We start from the raw sequence: 21,917 nt of genomic DNA, 5'->3' as shown, positions 1-21,917 counted from the left end.
CTTGTAATGTGGAGGCTGACAGATCCTGTGTAATCCTGATTGGTGTTCCTTGATATCTGAATTGTCTCTTTCTGGCTTCTTGTAATATTTTCGCCTTAACTTGGAAGCTTTTGAATTTGGCTATTACATTCCTGGGGGTTGTTGTCAGAGGATTTAATATACTCATTTTCAAATGTGGCTAAGTAATTGCTCCCTGCCCCCTTTTCTTCTATTCCCATGTATTGGAATAATATTAAAGATATGGGTATTGATAAGTTCACTTTATAGATAAGCAATTTAAAATCTGTCTTAAAAGTTGCAGAAGAGCTGGTACAGAAAGTTCTATAGATTGTTAGAGCTGAGATTAACTGAAAGCTTCTTGTCAGTTGCTCTCTGGATTGCTGGGAGAGTGACTGGTGGCTTTCCTGCTCTCTGGTCTGTGTTTTGGAGTTTGAGGGAAAGAAAGATAAATCCTAGAGTGTGTTGGTGTTTTCCTTTTGCTAATTTGGGAAAACATTAGGATCTGAATTCAGTGGTTGTTTTACTCCTGCTGGTGAGTCATTCATCTCTAAGAAGACAACAGAAGATTCTGTCTTTTCTCTAGGCTCTGGGTGAGACTCAGAGTCATAGCTGAGCTTGACAAGGCTACAGTTAGCTTGTCCTTGTTGCTTTTTATAATTTGGAGACAGAGTTAAGAACCATATACAATTTCTTATAAGGATATTAGTGTTGGATTATTGTAGTTAGAAGAATTGGGGTTAGTTAGAAATAGGAAGATTTAGTGCAGTCTGGGAAACCAGGACTGAAGAGACTTCATGTGAAGTCATCTGGGTTTTGGGTCTTTAAGTAGAATCTTTTAGAGATAGGAAATCCTTTCATATCATTTTACAAATACTATAATCTTAATTAATAGTTAATTTTTATATATAGCAGTCTCCATAGCATCTCCTTGTGCAAAGACCCAGAAGTAAAAGGCTTCTCCTCACAACAGTAACTTAAGGATGCTTTTGGGATACAATTATCAAAAGTATCAATAGTTTATATACCCTCAAAACACATGGGAAGAAGTTTGCTAGTGACCAAATTCCTATGAAAGAAATCTCAAAACTTACAAGTTATATAAATCTTGACTACATGTCCTGAATAATGTTTCAAAGAGTGTTTTCAGCTTGAATTGTTGGAATCTGATAAATTCTTGGGCAGGCCTAAAACCCTGACTCGTCTAAAAACTGCAAACCTAAGGAATATTCCCATACACTTGGAAGCCTCAGAAGCACTGGGAAAGGATTGAGGAAGATAGAAGAAGGAGGATAGAATAAGATATAGAGGATGGGAAAGTAGAGATAGCATTGTGTTGGATTCCTATAAAATCTAAGTAAACCCATGTAAATCCATGCCCACTATTTCTGGGACCTCAGACTGTGGAGCTACTCTCTGTCTCTGTCTCTGTCTCTGTCTCTTTGTCTCTGTGTCTGTGTCTGTCTGTCTGTCTGTCTGTCTGTCTGTCTGTCTCTCCCCCCCTCCCACCCCCACCCCTTGTCCCCTTGTGAGGAATGCTGGCTATGCCCAGTCAAGCATTCCCTCACCCTTAGCTCCCCTACCTTTCCCCGCCTCGTGAGAATACTGGCCCTTGCCCAACCCTTTCTGAGGACATTGTCTAGATCCAGGCCATGTTCTCACTCTATGCTCCACACTCCACACCCCCAATGGCTCTGAATAAGCCACATGAACTCTGCCAGCCTCAAGTCTCCTGTCTGCTCATTAGAGTGATTTTAGGGGTATGAGCTCCCCTAGAATTTCACTCCACACATAACTCTTTTAATAATGAGCTTGGTACAGAAACTTCAGGACCTATATACCACAGTCTATACTAAAAGAACATCTAGCCACATAATATGCTTTGTTGCTAGATGATTCTTCCACATCAGATTACTTTATCAGGTTAAAAAAAATGACCATGAATAATTTCTACTTCTGTCATGATTTTCTCTCTCCATAGGATGGCAATACCTTCCTTGCTAGTTCTTAGTACAATTTTTAAAAATTATTTTTTAACTTAAAAAAATGCCTTTTTCGGCTTCAGCCACTTCCCAGCTGTGTGACCCTGGGCAAGTCACTTGATCCCCATTGCCCACCCTTACCAATCTTCCACCTATGAGACAATACACCGAAGTACAAGGGTTAAAAAAAATGCCTTTTTTATTAGCTTCAACTTTGGCTATCCACTCTAATAAATTATTTTTTTTCAGTTGTTGAATGGTATATTGACTACAAAACCTAAGTTGAGGAGAGGGACAAGAAAATTGGGATACTACCAACTTCTTTTTCTGTTTTGAAGACTGCCTAATAGTGTTAAGAGACAGAAAAGGGCTTATTTTATAAGTCAAATACTAATGGATCATTTTTAAGACTATTGATGGCATTGTTCATATCAAGTACAGGGTTTGGGTAAAGATAAAAAGAGTAAGTACTTTGAAAAAAATGAAGTTATCTGAAGTTTCAGGTATATTTTGGGTTCTTCACTTGATGTCTATTTTTTTATAACAGTTCCATAATGTTTGAACTAATTTTCAACACATGAATAAGTCATTAAAAAAACAACAAATTTAGGAAGTAGTACTAAATTGTGTTAAATCCTGGCTACTAGCATATTTTAGCAGTCGAGAGAATTGTGGAAATCTTCTGACCCAAACTAACTCCAGGTTGTAAAATTTACTCCACTTAGAGATCCAAGTTTCATTTTCCTGTAAATTTTACCTTCTTGCTAATTGTGAAAATTGAGTGATACTCTATTTCACATTCATCTGTTCACTTTCTCCACCTCCCAACTCTTAAAACATGCATCCCCTTCCCAATTTCAAAATCCTCTAATCTTTCCTTTGCTTAGAAATTATATTACCCAATTTTGTATCCTGGTTTATAATCTGTTGATTGTTTTCTTTCCCTGCATAAAAATCTGTCTTCCCCTGTATTTGGGGTCCTGTGACAAGCCGAGGAGGTATGGTTCCAATTTGTAATATCATACAATTGGTATGCATTGTTTAATCAATCAATATCCTCTGAATCTTTGTTTCTTTCAGATATTACCCTTCACATAGTATTACCTAGGGGATCTCTGCAAATTACTTGGAACCAGAGAAGAGAATATACCAAGAGGAGCCTCCTTTAGAGCTGCCCTGAGAATGAGGGGTATTCTAGAAATTCCAAAGGAAATTTTCCAGGGATCAGACAATATATGGGATAGCTGGGATTCAAGATGAAATGTGTTGATTAGATGGATATTGGGAGTGGGTTGTAAAGTGACTTGATACTATTGATGATCATCATTTTATTACTTGGGCTGTTTTATTTTATGGTATTTATATTTACCTAGAAGAGGTATAATTCCATAATTCCTTTTATTTATTGCTTGGGTTTAAGATCATTGTTTTTGCAATTTTTGGATAACTTTTTTCTGTTTTTATTAGCTTCACTTAACCAAAACTTGACTTAAGGCATAACAATGTTAACAGCTTGATATTCCTCAGGTAGAAATAAAAGGAAATTTTGAAGCTCCCCTCAATGATTTAGTTTACTGTATAAGAGGATTTCCCTGACACAGTTTTCTTGGTTATCATGATAATATGTAAAACTCCCTTTTCAATTAGCCTATTGTGAGCCTTCTAAAAGTTTAATCTGTAACCTAATTAAATAAACTAAAAAGTTTGTTTCATGAAATTTGTCTCCTTAAGGGAATTGTGTTAAGACTATGACTCTTTGTAGGTATATTCAACTTTTATGAAATTAAAAGAAAACAGGATTATAATTTTTGTGATGCTCAGGGCCACAGAACACTAGCTTTCTGTTTTAAATTTAAGTTCCTTAATAATTACTCAAATTGGCCCCTTTGACTATGAAACACTAGGAAGAGTTTATTGCCAATTTGGCCCCTATCCCTCCTTAAGTGAATTATACCAAATTTTATACAAGATGGATAATGATCACTGTTTAACTGATTTCGTCTTAATGAATTTCTTGTGGTACTTTAACACAATTTCTTGTTTCTATAGCAATGCTTTTGTAAATATAAGAATATTGGGTTTTGGAAGCCTCCAAATGATGATTCTTAGACTCTACTAAGAAATACTGTAAACAGAGGCAAAAAATCCATTGGAGAAAAGAGTGCCATGAAAAGTAGAATGGACCAAATGGAAAAGGAGGATGAAAAGGTTATGCAAGAAATTCAGAATTTAAAAATTAGAATTGGGCAAATAGAAGCTAATGATTTCATAAGATACTAAGAAACAATAAAACAAAATAAAAAGAATGAAAAAATAGAAGAAAATATGAAATATCTCATTGAAAAAACAATTGACCTAGAAAATAGTTCCAGGAGACACAATTTGAGAATTACTGGACTACCAAAAAGTCATGACCAAAAAAAAAGCCTCAAGATCATATTACAAGAAATTATCCAAGAAAACTGCCCTGGTATTCTTGAAGAAGAGGGTAAAAGAGAGATTGAAAGAAGGAGGAAATAGTAAAACTATATTATAGGGCGACCTCAGCCTTCTGCTATGAAAACTAGATACAGCAAACCAAAAAATAAGAAAGAAGTAAGGAAGTTAATAAGTAAGACTAGGATCTGGTTCTATAAAAACATCAACAAATAAAATAGATAAAGTATTGGATAATTTGATTTAAAAAAAGAAAGATGAAAATAAAATTACCAGTATCAAAATGAAAAGGATAATTTCACAACTAATGAAGGGGAAATTAAAGCAATCATTAGGAGCTATTTTGCCAAATTATGTGGCAATAAAGCTGATAATCTAGGTAAAAAGGATGAATATTTATAAAAATACAAATTGTCTAGATGAACAACCCAACACCCAAATTGTCTAGATGAACAACCCAAAATACAACACCCATTCCTATAGAAAACTCTAGAAAACATAAGAATAAAGGGACCTTTTACTCAAAATAATTAGTATTTATTTAAAATCATCAGCAAGTATCATCTGCTTTTCCAATAAGATCAAGAGTAAAGTAACGATGTCCATTATCACTATTATTATTTAACATTGTACCAGAAATGCCATCAGTAGCAATTACAGAAGAAAAAGAAATTGAAGGAATTAAAGTTGGCAATGAGGAAACTCAACTATCATTCTTTGCAGATGATATGATGGTATACTTAGAGAATCCTAGACAATCAATTAAAAAGTTAGTTGAAATAAATAATAACTTTAGCAAAGTAGCAGGATACAAAGTAAACCTACATAAAGCATAAGAAATTCTGTATATTTCCAACAAAATTAGCAGCAAGAGTTAGAAAGAGAAACTTCATTTAAAATTACTCTAGACAATATAAAATACCTAGAAGTCTATTTGCCAAGACAAACACAGGAATCATATGAACACAATTACAAAACATTTTTCACACAAAATTAGATCTAAAAAACTGAAAAACATTAATTGCTCATGGATAGGTCAAATGATAATCCTACCTAAATTAGGTTACTTATTCAGCATCAATCTATTCTATCAAACTACCAAAAACTATTTTATAGAATTAGAAAAACTTATTTTCATCTGGAAGAACAAAAGGTCAAGAATATTAAGGGAACTAGTGAAAAGATGGTTATCTAGTAGTACCTGATCTTAAAGTATACTATAAAGCAGTGTAATGCAAAGTGGCTAACAGAAATTTTTGCTTCTGTAATTTCAAATGGTCACAAAAAGTCAATTAAACATCTTAGAATCTTCAGAAAGTCAATTAGAATTTGAAGCTATAAATAGAGGTGAAGTTCCAACTGATGGGGCTTTTGTCTTCTGGCTTTCGCTGTGGCTGGAGGTTTTTGCTTTGGCGTAACCTGTTGGCTTTGGTCTAATTACTTCAGCCTTGGCCTATGCTTATTTTGTCTTGGGAAATTTGGACCTATCTCATTTCTCTGGACCTCTCCCTGATCTCCCATCTCCATCCCTCCCCTTCCCCTGAATTTCCTGTGAGGGGAATAATACCACCAATGAAAGATCAAAGCCCAATAACAAACAACCACTGATTCTGGGGAGTTTTATTGAACTATTTGTGGGGATTTTGAGAAAGCAAGTTAAAGAAAAGGCTATGCATGGTAAAAATAAGATGGAGAAAAATACAATGAGAACATATATGAAAATGTATGGGGACATCAAGGAACAATTAGGGGACAAATATTGGAAGAAATTTCATATCTCAAAGTGCTTACATTTAAATAAAAAAGAGAATGAGTAGGTCAATGAATTGGACATGCAACTAAATAAAGAACAAATTAAAAAAACTTCCAATTAAATATCAAAACAGGGGGACAGCTGGGTGGCTCAGTGGATTGAGAGACAGGAGGTACTGGGTTCAAATGGGGCCTCAGACACTTCCCAGCTATGCGACCCTGGGCAAGTCACTTAACCCCCATTGCCTAGCCCTTACCACTCTTCTGCCTTAGAACCAATACCCAGTATTGATTATAAGATGGAAAGTAAGGGCTTAAAAAATAAATACCAAAACAGAAGTCCTGAAAATTAAAGGAGAGATGAACAAAATTGCTTGTAATACAATCATTCAACTAATAAAGTTGGTCTATTAAAAAAGAGATAAAAACATTGTTTGATTTAATTTAAGAAAGATAATGGGCAAAGCCTCAAAGAAAAGTATTATTTAGACCAGTGATGGGCAAACTGCAGCCTGTGGGCCAGATGTGGCCCCCTGAAATGTTCTATCTGGCCACGGGACATTATTCCTAATCTGACAAATACAATGAGTAGTATACAATACAATGAGACTTCGAAAGAGTTGCCTTAGAAACAGACTGACAGATGAGCATTTCCTTTCCTTTGGCTCCCTCTTTAAAAAGTTTGCCCATCACTGACATAAATCCAAGCCAAAAAATACAGGGATAATTGGGAAGAAGAAGAGTGATGCAAGAAAATTATGAAAAGAAATTTAACAACTTGATTAAAGAGGCATAACAAATATTGAAGAAAATAACATCATAAAAACTAAAAGTTGATCTTTAAAGTAAAAGCAGAATAAAAATTCCTCCAAAGAATAGACCTCCTTTGAAAGCAGAATTCACCAAATGGAAATGAAGGTCAAAAGCTCATGAAAGAAAATAATTTCTTAAAAACTAAAATTGGACAAGTGAAAGCTAATAACACCATGAGACATAAGAAACCCCAATAAAACAAAACCAAAAGAGTTAAAAAATGGAAGAAAATAAAAAAAACATCTCATCAGAAGGACAACTAACATGCAAAATAGTTTGAGGAGAGATAGTTTTAAGAATTATTAAAATACCTGAAAGTCACAATTAAAAGAAAAAGATAGACATCATATTTCAAGAAATTACAAAGGAAGACTGCCTTGATATTTTAAAACCAAAAAATAAAATAGAAATTGAAGTAATTCACTGATTATTTCCTGAAAGAGATTTGAAAAATAAAAACTCCCAGGATTATCAGAGCCAAGCTCCAGAGTCTCTAAGCCAAAGAGTAGTCAGCCTCAAAATGAGTGGGTCAAAGAAGAAATTATAGAAAAAATCAATAATTTCATTAAAAAGAATGAAAATGAGATGATAATCCAAAATTTTTTTTTGATATTCAAACAAAGTAGTACCTGGGGAAAATTTATACCTCTAAATGCTTATATAAATGAAATTGGAGAACAAGCAGATCAAGGACATGTATGCAACTAAAAACATTAAAAAAGAAAAAAAATTTTAAATGCCTTATTAAATACCCCAAAAGAAATCCTGAATATTGAAGGAGAAATTAATAAAATTGAAAGCAAAAAATTAACTAAAAATACTAGGAGATAGTTTCATAAAAAAAGGAAAAAATAGATGCCATTGGTTAATTTTTTAAAATAGGAAAAATAATTATCCAGTATCAAAAATGAAAAGAGCATATGTTCCACCATGAAGACTAAAATGAAAGTGGTTATTAGGAGCTATTTTTCCTAGTTATATGCCAATATATCTGAGAATTTAAGTAAAATAAATTATTATTTACAAAATCCTTAAATAACCATATCTTAAGAAAAAGAAATTGAACAAGCCATTAATGAGTTTCTTAAGAAAGAATTCCAAGGACCAGACAGATTCAGAAATGAATTCTACCAAAAATGTAAAGAACAATTAAATCCTATATTGTAATATATATATTTATTAATGGAACACAATACATAATAATAGATGCATAGAAATTAAGCATTTGAATATCCCAAAGATCCAAGCTTTTGGAACCATAACTCAAAAAAAATGCTGGGAAGACTGACAAGTAGTTTTGCAGAAACTAGATATGGACAAACGTCTCAAACTACGTATCAATAGAAGATCAAAATGGGTACATGATTTAGACAAATTAGGAAAGCATGGAAAATTTTATAAGTAGGATTTATGAATAAGGAGAAAATGTATAACTAAGCAACAGATAGAGAGGATCACAGGAAGTAAAAAGGTTAGTTTTGATTATGTTAAAATTCTTCACAAATTCAATGTAGTTATGATTAGGAGTAATGCAAGAAAGTAAAAAAAAATTACAATTTTTCCTGAAAAAAGTCTCATTTCTTATTTTTTATTTTTATTTTTTATTTTTTATTTTGAATATTTTCCCATAGTTGCATATTTCATATTCTTTCCCTCTTCCCCAAAGTCCCCTAATACCCCCTTAGCCAATGCGCAATTTCACTGGGTTTTTCATGTAAAAATCAAGACTTAATTCCTTATTATTGATAGTTGGAAAAAGTCTCATTTCTGAAATATATAAGGATCTGATTCAAATTTTTGAATGACACATGTCATTCTCCAACTGATAAATGGTCTAAGTAAATGAACAGGCAGTTGTAAGAAGAAATCAAAGATCTATATTCATATGAAAAATGTTCTAAATTACTATTGATTAGAGAAATGTGAATTGAAATTACTTCTTTATACCTATCAAATTGGCTATGTCAAAAAAGCAAAATGACAAATGTTAAAGAGGGTGTGGAAAAAAAGGGACACTAATGTACTATTGGTGGAGTTAACGACTTGTCCAAACATTCTGGAGAACAATTTGGAACTACATCCACAGGGCAATCAAACGATAGATGCCTACTGGCTTAGCAATACTACTACAAGATTTGCATCCCAAAGAGATCAAAGAAATAGAAGAGTATTTATATATACAAAAATATTTATAGTAACTCTTTTTGCAGTGTCAAAGAATTGGAAATTGTGGGGATACTACCAATTTGGGGAATGGGTGAACAAGTTGTACTCTTTGATTATGATAGGATATTATTGTGATATAAGAAGTGATGAGGAGGACACTTTCTGAAAATCTTCAAAAGTCTTACATTAATTGATGTAAAGTGAAGTGAGCTGAACATTGTACACAGTAATAGAAATATTATAATGGTAAACAATCAACTGAGAAAGACGGCACTCTAATCCATATAATGATCCAAGACATTTCTGATGGACTTATGATCATATATGTTATTCACCTCCAGAGAATGAAAGAGAGAGCTGATGAAGTCTGAGTGCAGAATATAGTAGGTTTTTTTCCCCTTTATTTTCCTTGGTTCTTTAGTTTTTGTTTGCTACTTAGCGAGAAGCAAATAATGCTTCAGCTAAAATTAAAAATTCAGGGGTAGGAATTATGACCTCTGAAAAAGAAAAAGTAAAACTGACTATTTAAAAGAAATAAAGAAGGGAATTACATATGTCTAATAGGAACCATAAATGATGAAATAATATCAATATTAAAATATATTTGCACCAAATGGCACAGTATCCAAATTCCTAAAAGAGAAATTACATGAGTTGCAAGAGGAAACAGAAAATAAAACTATATTAGTAAAGGACATTAACCTTCTCTCAGAATTAGAGAAAGCAAAACAAAAACAAAAACAAAAACAAGAAAGAAATTAAAGAAACAAATAGAATTTTAGAAAATTTAGACTTGATAGACCTCTGGAGAAAACTGAATAGGAAAAGAAAAGAATATATCTTTTCCTCAGCAGTGCGTAGCATCTTCGCAATATCAATAAGTCATTAAAACCTTACAACCTTTTGGTACACAGAAAATCAGAAATATTAAAAGCATACTTTTAAGATCACAGAACTATAAAACTTATGTTAATTAAAGTGCTAGTGGGGAAAAAAGCCTAAAAATTAATTGGAAACTAAATAATCTCATCTTAAACAATGAGTGGGTCAAAGAAAAAAAATCACAGCAACAGTGAACAATTTCATTAAAAAGAATGACAAAGAGGAGACAAAAGTCCAACATTTTGGGGATACAGACAAAGCAATACTTAGGGGGAAATTTATAACTCTAGCTGCTTAAATGAATAAAATAAAGAATAGATCAACAATTTCAGTATGCAACTGAAAAATGGGAAAAAAGCAAATTCAAACCCCAACTAAACATCAAATTAGAAATCAAAGGAGAAATTAATAAAATTGAAAGTATAAAACTTTTGAATTAATTAATAAAAATGAGATTGGGTTTTTGAAAAAATCAATAAAATACAAAACCCGTTATTATGTATAATCAAAAAAAGAAGAAAACCAAATTACCTTAAAAATGAAAAGAGTAAAATTACAGTCACTGAAAAGGAAATTAAAACAATTATTTGGAGTTATTTTACTCTATCATGTGCCAATAAATCTGATTATCTTAGTGAAATAGATGAATATTTAAAGAAAGATAAATTGCCTACATGAGCAGAAGAGGAATTAGAATGTTCACTTAAATAATCAGAAAAATAAATTGAAAAATTCATCAATGCCCATTATCAACACTTCTATTAAAATTTCTACTAAAAATGCTAGCTATAGTTATAAGAGAAAAAGAAATTAGAGTAGGTCACTCTTTGTAGTTGATATGATGGTTTACCTAAAGAATCTTAGAGGGGGAAGCTGGGTAGCTCAGTGGATTGATAGCCAGGCCTAGATATAGGAGGTCCTAGGTTCAAATTTGGCCATAGACACTTCCCAGCTATGTGATCCTGGGCAAGTCACTTAAACCCCATTGCCTAGCCCTTACCACTCTTCTGCCTACTAATTCCAAAATGAAGGTAAGGGTTTAAAAAAAACCCTTAAAGAATCAACCATAAAACTAATTGAACATTTAACAACTTTAGCAAATTGGCAGCATAAAAAATAAAGTTGTCAGCATTTCTATACACTTTCAGTAAAGCCCCGAATCAAGAGACAAAAAGAAATCCCATTTAAAATAACTATTGATAATATAAAATACCTATAAATCTATCTAACAAGGCAAACCCAGGAACTATGTGAACTTTTCCCACAAATAAAGTCAGATCTAAACAACTTGAAAAACATGAATTGTTATGGGTAGACTGAGCCAATATAATAAAATTAACAATTCTGCCTAAATTAATTTATTATTCATTGCTATGCCGATCAAATTACCCAAAATTTTTTTTGAAGTTCTGGAAAAAATAATAAAACTCACCTTGAAGTACAAAAGTCAGGAATATCAAAGGAATTAATAAAAAAAAAACGAAGGAAGGTAGCTTAGTTGTACTGGATCTCAAACTACAGCATAAAGTGATAAACATCTGGACAATATGACACTGGCTAAGAAATATAGTGGAAGACCAATGGAATAGATTAAGCATTCAACATGCCATGGTAAAGAACCATAGTAACTTAGTGATGAACAAACCTAAACATTCAAGCTTGGGTGAAGAACTCACAACTTTCCAAAAACTGCTGGGAAAATTGAAAACAGGATGGCAAAAACTAAGGCACACCTTATTCCATATACCAAGGGAAAGTCAAAATTTGTACACAATTTGGAAAAAAAAAAAAGAGAAACCATAAGTAAATTGGAGGAGTGAAATGCAAATCAAAATAACTCTGAGGTGCTAAATCACACCTATAAGACTGACTAACATGATAAAAAATGAAAATGATAAATGTAGAGAATGTGGAAAAATTGGGACATTAATACACTGTTGGTAGAGCTGTCAACTGATATTCCATTCCAGAGAGTAATCTGAAACCATGCACAAAGGATCATAAAATTGTCTTTTGACCCAGCAGTACTAGGTATGTATCCCAAATAAATTTTGACCCCAGCACTACTAGGTATATAATCCCAAATAGGTTAAAGATAAGAGAAAAGGACCTACCTGTAACAAAAAATTTTTATAGCAGCTTTTTTGTGGTGGTAAAGAAGTAGAAACTGAAGGGATGACTGAGTGAGTTGTGGCATATCATTGTTTATCACAGCAAAATAGCAGATCAAGAGCAAAATTATCAAAGGAAGCATATGAAAGAATTGTGAGGAAATCAATTTGATGCTTGTTTTTAAGAGCCCTGGATATGTAGTCAGAAGTTAGTGATCCTTTTTCTGTTTCTTACTTGTCTTATTTATTTTAGCAAGTGGCTTCCTCTCTCTAGGCTTCAGGTAATATGGGTATTGGATAAAATGATCTAGATTGTGCAGTTCAAGGTTCCAGAAAAATTATTTAAGTGTTTTGATGAGAAAATGGAGTAGGAAATTTCCATTGATTCTGAATGCCAAAAGAGAGTTGCATTTCTATTTTGGTTTAACATAATTACAAACTTTTTTTACAATCATATCTAAGGAAGAATGGAATTGGTTCTCTTGAAGAATGTTGTGTTTTCTACTACTAGAAATGTTCAATCAGTGATTAAGTGAGCAATGATCATAGCTTTTGTAAGAGATATTTCTTTGCTGAATATAAGTCTTGACTAGTCTATGATTTTGAACACTGAGCAAGAACCATTGGGCTAGAATCAAGATTTAATTAATTAATTAATTGATTTATTATATCTTTTTTAGATAGACTAAAACTTGGATTTTGTAAGATGGGTGAAATAATTACAATTAGACAAATATACTAACATCAGACCTTTATGCATTTTTTCCTAAAAATTATGTATATGCAAGGAGCTAAATCAATTGTATAAAAAATCAAGCCATTCTCCAATTGATAGATGCGCAAGGGACATGAATAGGCAATTTTCAGATAAAGAAATCAAAACTATCAATAAGCACATGAGAAAGTGTTCTAAATCTCTAATAATTGGAGAAATGCAAATCAAAACAACTCTGAGGTATCACCTCATACCCAGCAGATTGGCTAAAATGACATCAGGGGAGAGTAATGAATGTTGGAGGGAATGTGGCAAAATTGGGACATTAACGCATTGCTGGTGGAGTTGTGAATTGATCCAACCATTCTGGATGGCAATTTGGAACTATTACCTGCCCAAAGAGTGCTTAAGGAACTCCTGCCCTTTGATCCAGCCATACCACTGCTGGGCTTGTACCTCAAAGAGATCATAAGGAAAAAGACATGTACAAAAATATTTATAGTCATGCTCTTTGTGGTGGCAAAAAGCTGGAAAATGAGGGTATGCCCTTCAATTGGGGAATGGCTGAACAAATTGTGGTATATGCTGGTGATGGAATACTACTGTGCTCAAAGGAATAAGATATTAGAGGAATTCCATGTGAACTGGAATGATCCAGGAATTGATGCAGAGTAAAAGGAACAGAACAAGGAGAACATTATACATAGAGAGTATTACAGTGTAGTAAAATTGAATGTAATGGACTTCTGTACTAGCAGCAATGCAATGTCCCAGGACAATTCTGAGGGATTTGTGGAAAAGAATGCTACCCACATTCAAAGAAAGAACTACAGAAGTGGAAACACAGAAGAAAAACAACTTCTTGAACACATGGGTTGATGCAAACACTATTAGGATGTAGATTCTTAATGACCACCCTAGAACAATTATCAATAATATGGAAATAGGTCTTAATCAATGACACAGGAAGAAACCAGTGGAAATGTGTGTTGGTACTGGGGGGTGGCGGGTGGGGGGAAAAGAGAGAGCAAGAACATGAATCTTGTAACCATGAAAAAAATTTTTTCTAAAAAAAATAAAAATAAATTATGTATATATGAATTAGTAATTGGATTTTAAGAGCATTCTTTAACATTTGTAGTCTTTGGAAACAAAAGTTGTAAGAGTTAGGGCTTAGAGGATTGAGAACCAGGCTGAAAGACAAGAGGTCCTGACTTCAAATCTGGCCTCAGACACTTCCTAAGCAATGTGACTCTGGACAAGTCACTTAACTCCCATTGTCCACCTCTCACCTTGGAAACTACACTGTATTGATTCTAAAATAGAGGTAAGAGTTTAACACATTTTGTAAGACCTCTAACTTTGTAAGAAATAAGAGTATTTTATATTGGAAAGTGACATATTTCAAAGAAGTTGTTTCCAACAGATACTATGTCATTCTTCTGTTCTATCTAAAGTCTCAAGGAGAAAATCTTTAGTTTACCCACTATCATATTACAAAACAGAAAATTAGTTTTAAAGATTCCCGAGCACTTTGACTAACAAGACATTTCTAAACAAGTTTGAAAATGAATAGAAAAATGAATATAACAGAATATGAAAGGGAAATAAATACAATAGACACCACATATGAAAATCAGCTAATTTTCTCACCTGCCTTATACCCAAACGATATGCAACAATGCGGTCCACTGCATTAGGATTCATTTGAGTCCACTGTAAACTATAGGAATATACTCGATGTCTGTTTTGCCACACAGGATTATAGGTGTCATAATAGAATTCAGGAGCATAGGCCTTTCCTAAAGTAAAAAAGAAAGTATTAGGTTTGAATGGCAAAAATGTTCATTTTAACTGTCTACCATTAAGCATAACTTGTATTCTTATCCAATTCTCACTCTCCTTGAACTTTGATGATTTCTCCTACTGTTTTAACTATCCTCACTTTTTATTCAACATTTTTTTCCTCTTCTCCCCTCTGTGGCCTTTATTTATTTATATGTCTTCCTGGCTCTTCTTCCTTCTACCATACCTAAGCGTAGATATTCACTAGGCTTCATAATATTAGTGAGAAGATTGTGCTAGAGCATAAAAAGCAACAAAAATGTAGAAAACAAATATTAAATATACCCTCTATTGAATACAATGCAATAAAATTTTATTTAAAATATTTTTAGGAAAGGTTTCAAATTTAAGTAGAAATTAAATTATTTAATACTAATAACAAATCATATAGATGATAGATAATTTCATTAAACAAAAGCACAATAATGAGATAAATTACTTTTGGGAGGCAGTCAAAGCAATATTTATGGATTCTATTTATTTCACTTTGTTTTTATCTTCCCAAATAAACTATCCCATGATTTTCTGTGTTCCTTAAATTTTATCACAATAATATTCTCCTCCATTCATAAGTCATAATTTATTTGGCCATTTCCTGACCAATGATCATTTGCTTTGTTTACAATATTTTTTGTCAAGATATGTTTGACAAATTACTTGTGAGTCAATGAACTGGGATGAGAAAAATGATTCTGGGATAACAGGAAGGTCAAACTGACAGATTAATGGACCAGACATGCAGAAATCCTCTTGCTGACCAGTGACAAAGTTTAATAATTTGGGGTGCATACTTTATAGGCAAATGATGTAGGATTTAGGATTAGGTAAGCCTTTTGCAGGGACAATGGTTAGTAATGATTTACAAGATACAATGGATGTAGATTACCTCAGTGACTCTAAACAGAATTTTCTATAGGATAATAAGCCACAGGTAAGTATGTAACTGTCTAGTCCAGATTCTCAGAGAAATGTTTGCTTCAGTGGGTAGAACAAGGGCAGCCGGGAACAGCCAAGAACTTATCAGATGCTTTGGGTGAGATCACATGTGCCTAACTCTATCTAGCTGATGGCTCTAATTTTATTGGGGTCTATTCTCACTATTGGGAGCTATATCTGCTCCTTTTTTATTTAAATTAAACAAATGTAGGCAAGGTTAGTGAGTGTATGATTTGCATTGATTGTGTAAGGCTAGAAGCTAAATTCCAATTCTATTTGCTTAGAAAGGGAGCTTCTGAAATTTCATTTTTTATTAGGGCCTTTTTTCAGTGTGTCCCAGAATATGCTGTGTGTGCTGACCATAGTGTTTTTGTCATAGGCAGACATTTCTCCATGGCTTTAGCACAGGAGTTAAGATGACTTTTTCTCAGGGAATTTTTTGCCTCAAACCAGGTGGTCCAATCTTAGGGTTACTAACACTGCCACCCCAAAAAGGTTCTGAGCTTTTTGCATAGTGTGAAGATAATATTAACTTTCCCTTTGCCTACTTTTGAATTAATCAGCAAAAGCAAATACACCCATGCTTAACCGTAAAGTAAGGAAAGTCCACAAACTACTTACTATAGGAGTTTACACCTGAGAAAGCGAAGACACCCATACTTAACACTTAAGTAGGAGAGGTCTGCAAGTCATTTGCAAAAGTGAGTGACAACTCAGAAGTGACTGCCCCCTGGGCAATGCTAAGCAAATTTAAAGACTGCAATTGGTCCCTGTAAAGTGGAGGAAGGGACAGGAAGTGAAGTGGAAAAAGCACTATAAAACCCCTGAACTTCCTGCCCAAACTCACTTTCTCCTTCGAAGTTGGCCTTGGAGGAGCTCTGGCTTGGGACCTCGATCTGCTTCTGGTAAGACTTCTCTTGGATCTTCCCTTTGGACTACAACATGGATGAGTGAAAAGGCTGACTCCTTTCCTGGCTTCTGGAGAGATTAGTTTCCAGGAGGCCTCCCCATCTTGGAGAGCCTGTGTGGTTTTTCACCACCAGATCCTCTGGCTAACCAGCCCTTTGACTGAGGGCCCTCCAGTGGAGGGTTAATTAACCCAACCTGAGTTGATCCAGGCACCAGAGAAAATTTAGGGTGATAAGCTAGACTACTTTGCTCTCTTTCACATTTCTCTTCTTTACTTTTTCCCTCTATTTTGTAAATAAAGCTGCTAAATAAAAAGTCATTCTGACTTGAGTTATAATATTGGTGATCACAATCTCTCATATTTTAGTCAAACCATTAATTTTAACCCTTACAATAGCCTTAGTTGGATTATTAGATTTTCTATGGTTCTCACTGAGACTCAATGTCATTTTGCCTTTATGACAAGCATCACCTATCACAGCTTAAGAGAACTACTCTTATTAGGCCTGATTCTGTTAGCATCCAATTCTTGGTTCCATAAACCAAGTAAATATTGACTTTTCCTTTACTTATAAATCAAATTTCTTTTATTTCTAAGTGTCCATGCTATTATGCTGCTGAAGATAATGTTCTGTTAATGGGTAATATACTAGGGTCTGGTATGTATCTTTTCTTTCTAATCAAATCCGCAATAAGTGTTTGGTGTAAGATGTTTGTGTGTGTATCAATTATGCTGTGCTATCTTCTGGTGGAACAAATGTGAGGTTAAATTGATCTAATAGAAGGGGTAATACATTTTGAAAACTTACATTTGATACAGAAATAATTATAGCTAATATAAACATCATTATAAGTTACAATTTTCAAGTTAGCTGAACCACAACAATAGTAATAATTAGGCTGGGGTTAATAGTTAAGATTGATCAGTCTCAGGGAGGCTTGCCACCTCCAGGGATTGTTCTGCCATGTGAACTGTTCTTTTGGTTTGTCTCCAAATCATGGCTTTGGTGATTCAGGTCTTCAGAGTGGTCATCTGGGTTTTTTCATATTCAGCTGTTCCTGAAAGGTTCTTTGCTTTAGGTGTTCATCTCCTGTGTAAATAAAAACAAAACCTCCACCCCCATATTATAATTCTGGGTTTTGTTTGTTGTTTGCATTTGTAAATAGGTCACTCCAATTCAGTGATTATACAAATGAATTACCTTGTAAGAGATTCATTGTAACTCCAATTGAAACAGAAAGCTGGGGTGGGAAACAGTCTCTTAAGTAATTATTGGAACATTTTTGATTACTATACCCATTCAGATTTCTGGGGTTTCAATTATTATTTCACCTTGCTTTGATTATAACAATTTACTTAGGAAGGAAAAAGCAGGGAAAGGATTTAAGGCTGTAGGGCTTTAGGTAAGAGTTGGGATTATTCTTTCCTTTTGAATGGTAAATAGAGTTCAACGATCTTTCAGACAACTATACCTGAATTCAAGACTCAAAAATAATATTAGTTGCAGCTAAGATCTGAAAAATTTTCAAGATTTATGTATACAATGAAAAGTTTTGATTTCTCAAGTTATGATAAATAATTTTTCTTTTCAATAATTTTCCAGTTTTTTCTAAGTTTCAATATTCACTAACAATGCTTAAGCTGTCTAGTAATTCTCAATTCATACAGTAAAAGGGTTAGCAATTTTGTTGGGAGTTAAATTTCCACTAACATTATCTTGATTAATGATCACTGATATAACAGGAGTTTGTTAGTAACTTGGAAGAGAATCAACATTATCTTAACATATAATATCTTTTGTACTTGTCATAATCAATTTAACTTGAACTTTTGGTTTACAATACAAATCATATATCATTTCAGGTAAATGATCAATTTCTAACAATTCGCTTCTACACAAAGTTTATATTTAAACACATTTTTTCAGTTTTTATAGAAAAATGTACATGTTTTGTTAACACTCAATAAATAATAGTTTTGTCAAGAATCCAATACTTGTGACTGCTTAGGTTGCAGTACTCTTTAGAGTGTTTGTCTCTCCATATCTCTCCAACATTGAGATTTTCCATTTTCTGTCATCTCTGACAATTTTTTAGGTGTGATAAAACTTTTGATTGTTTTGATTTGAGTTTTTCTTTTATCAGGGCATTTTTTCATATGGTTGTTAATAGTCTAATTCTTTTAGGAATTATTCATTTTTCTTGAACATTTAATAATTAGAAATGATGTTTGGCCTTAAGTATTTCTGTTAGTTGTCTCTTGCAACATGGAAAATGGCAGGGTGGAATTCTTGCAAGATACAGGGTCAAGCCTCACCCAGAATTCCAGAGGACCCCCCCCTGGAGAACTCTGGGTGAGGAAACAGATTTCTAGTATCAGGCCATCTCTTCAGCTTCCCCAAATATCTCTGTTAAGATCAACATAACACTCTATATCTCAGATAACAGATCCTTATGAGATATTTAATACAAAGATTTTTCCCAGTTGATTTCTGTCCATATAGTAATTGAACTGTATTCATAAATAAGCATTTTCTCTAGTTGTAATTATCCATTAAGTATTTTTGAAATCACTTTGCATTATTTGTTCAGTAAAGAATTTGTTCCTTACTTATATTTATGAAAGGTCCTTATAATCTGCTTCTTTTATAATTTTTATGATATTATTTTAATATTAAAATTAGCTTAATTTAAAAAATGTACCAAGTTTTACTGCATTGCCATACATAAACTAAACAGAACATAAACTGTTGATCTAGACCTATTTTCCCCAGACTGTTTTAGACACTTCCTAGGAATTTTTCCTTTGTCACATAGGGAGTTTTTTTCCACCTAAGTAATTTATGTTTTTCATATTTACTAGTTACTTGGTTATTAACTCAGTTTTTTCTTCTTTGCCACCTCTTTTCTACTGATCTATATTTCTATTTTTAAACCAATATCAAATTGTGTCTATGAAATTTGTTATTATTTTTTTCTTGTTCTTTAAATGATATCCTTGGTAGTTATTGGTATGGCACTAAATCTACATTTTAACTTTGCTAGCAATGTTATTTTAAAAATAATAACCTAACCATTTAATTCTCCAAGTTATTTAAAACGTTCATTCTTTGTTTTTTTAAACACCTTCCATCTCAGAATCAATACTGTGTATTGGTTTCAAGGCAGAAGAGTGATAAGGGCTAGGCAATGGGGATTAAGTGACTTGGCTGGAGTCCCATAGCTAGGAAGAGTCTGAGTTCATTGAACTCAGAATCTCCTATCTCTAGGCCTGGCTCTCAAAAACTATGGCCTGCGGGCCAGATGCAGCCCCCTGAAAAGTTCTATAATGAGTGGGATACAATACAATGAAACTTCAAAAAAGTTGCCTTAGAAACAGACTGACAGATGAGCATTTCCTTTCCTTTGGCCCCCTCTTTAAAAAGTTTGCCCATTATAGAGCATAATGACTTACTCTGTGTCTTCCTCTGCCACCACGGGCACAGAAGAACCCCTTCTAATATAACTACTTACCGATAGGTGAATTGCAGTCAGTTTTCATTTTGGCACATTGTATCATCTGCTACCATTGGATTCTCTTAAAGCTATTGTCTGTCAGAGGTGTCTCTAGTCACTGAGGGGGCCATTGACCCATATTAATTATAATTGCTAACCTTGCCAATAAAGAAATTATACTTGGACTTTTGTATCTCAGTTTCTCTATACCTTTTATCTCAACAGTTGGCATGCCAACTAGGAGATCAAGTTCAGGATCCTGGCTCCTGGAGTCAATCACACCAAGAAACTCTCATAGTGTTCTTGATGCAATTTTTAATTGTGGGCCTTTTCTAAGGAAAATTACCCCAGAGATTGGTTTTCTTCAATCAGCCTTGAATCAAACCATCTCTGAGTTGATAAGCTTTTAACTGACTTTCCTCTGTGTATAAAACTACTTTGATAAAAAAGAGAAATATTTTATAGATAAAGCAATTTTCCTTGATAGAAAGGAAGAGATTATTTTTCTAGGAAGAATTTAGGAACTTATTTTTCATACAAAGCAGAAAATATGACAGAGACCTCTTAACTGTTCACACTAAACATTTAGCCACCAAACTCTAAAATAAAACAGTAAGAGTTAAGAAACAATTTTGCAATACTAAGATCAAAGTGGTAGTTTGCCAAGAAAACTTAGCACTCACATAGAAAGAAAAAGTTCATGTGATAATCTGGCTGTTTTCTAAAACATGTAGTAAATACTCAGAGTCTCCCTATTAACTGTATAGGGAATACTTGGGTTTTATTAGATTCATGAGTTGAGTACCAGGCCTGTGACTAAAGTTTGACTTATGTGACCAGGTAAACTGAATCATTGTAGAGTGCAAGAGTTGAAGGTTACATCTGAAGCATGTGCCCCATCCCTAAAGGAGTTCTGCAAGAGTCACTTAGAAGGAAGGTTTGACAATTTTGAAGATTATATTTCTAGGTAATTGGATAAAAATAATAGCTCATAGCAGTGAAGGACTTGACTGGATAAGTGGGAGATGCCTCGTTAGTCATTAATTCTCTTCTATGAGAATGGAGCTACAGGATCCTTGTGGCAATCTTTTCTAATGAATTCTCTCTAGGGCCACTTGTGATCTTTTGCAATAGGTTGTCTATGTAGAATCACTTTAAACAATGACAAAGGGGGCATAAAGCAGCAATATTCCTTCAGAGGCCACCCTGGGAAAGCCACTGAGCTCTTGGAGTCAAGGTGGCTTGATGATAAAGCATATGCTGTTAACTAAATGAGAGATGTTCTAATACTGCTAAGAGACTCAGTTGATAAAGTGTTTGGCCCAAGTATAGCTCTTTTGATTATTGTATTTTTGAAAAAATGAGATTGGTTATTTTAAACCTCTCACCCATATCAAATGAATTGTTGGGCATTTCTTGGTGATGCATCTTCCCCATCATTTCTTAACTGCATTCTTCTCTTATCCTTCTCCACTTTATTCCTTCTTTGTTATAGTAAGAGATCTATCCTTTTTCAGGTAAGAGGGACCAGGTGATTCTTCTCCCAAAAGGAAATTTATACCTGCTGGTATTATATGCCTGGAAATGAGACCTTTAAGACTTGTGGTGGGAGACAGGGCAGGAGATTAACTTGTTCTCCAAATTCACCACAAATAATTAAAAATAATGCCTTGAGTGAACTTTAAAGTGGCAGAAATAATTACAAGCAAGGGAGAAACAGTTATCTAAACTAGAACAATTTGGGAGGCTCTGACTACCCAGAGTGGGGGGTCTGATCTGGTTGAAATACTCTGGAAAAACACCACTAAATCAATAAATAACAAGTTCTGAAGGCAACTGTGTGAGTAGTAGACTCACTTTGGCATCCTCTCTTGGGAG

General features: G+C 33.6%; 1 protein-coding gene across 1 annotated transcript in view; it reads right to left on the bottom strand.

Annotated features, from left to right (window-relative positions):
* LOC123233958 (MAM domain-containing glycosylphosphatidylinositol anchor protein 2-like) overlaps nt 1-21,917 on the bottom strand; it is a 401,852-nt gene that overhangs the window by 68,412 nt on the left and 311,523 nt on the right. The window contains exons 10-11 of the mRNA XM_044659946.1: nt 14,887-14,935; nt 14,508-14,656 (exon numbers count right to left, since the gene is read on the bottom strand). Of these exons, the coding sequence (XP_044515881.1) occupies nt 14,508-14,656; nt 14,887-14,935 (198 nt within the window). The remainder of the gene's footprint in view (nt 1-14,507; nt 14,657-14,886; nt 14,936-21,917) is intronic.

Source organism: Gracilinanus agilis, chromosome 2 (genome assembly GCF_016433145.1).
Source record: "Gracilinanus agilis isolate LMUSP501 chromosome 2, AgileGrace, whole genome shotgun sequence".
NCBI classification, from domain to species: domain Eukaryota; kingdom Metazoa; phylum Chordata; class Mammalia; order Didelphimorphia; family Didelphidae; genus Gracilinanus; species Gracilinanus agilis.
This window is presented reverse-complemented; position numbering and strand designations above follow the sequence as displayed.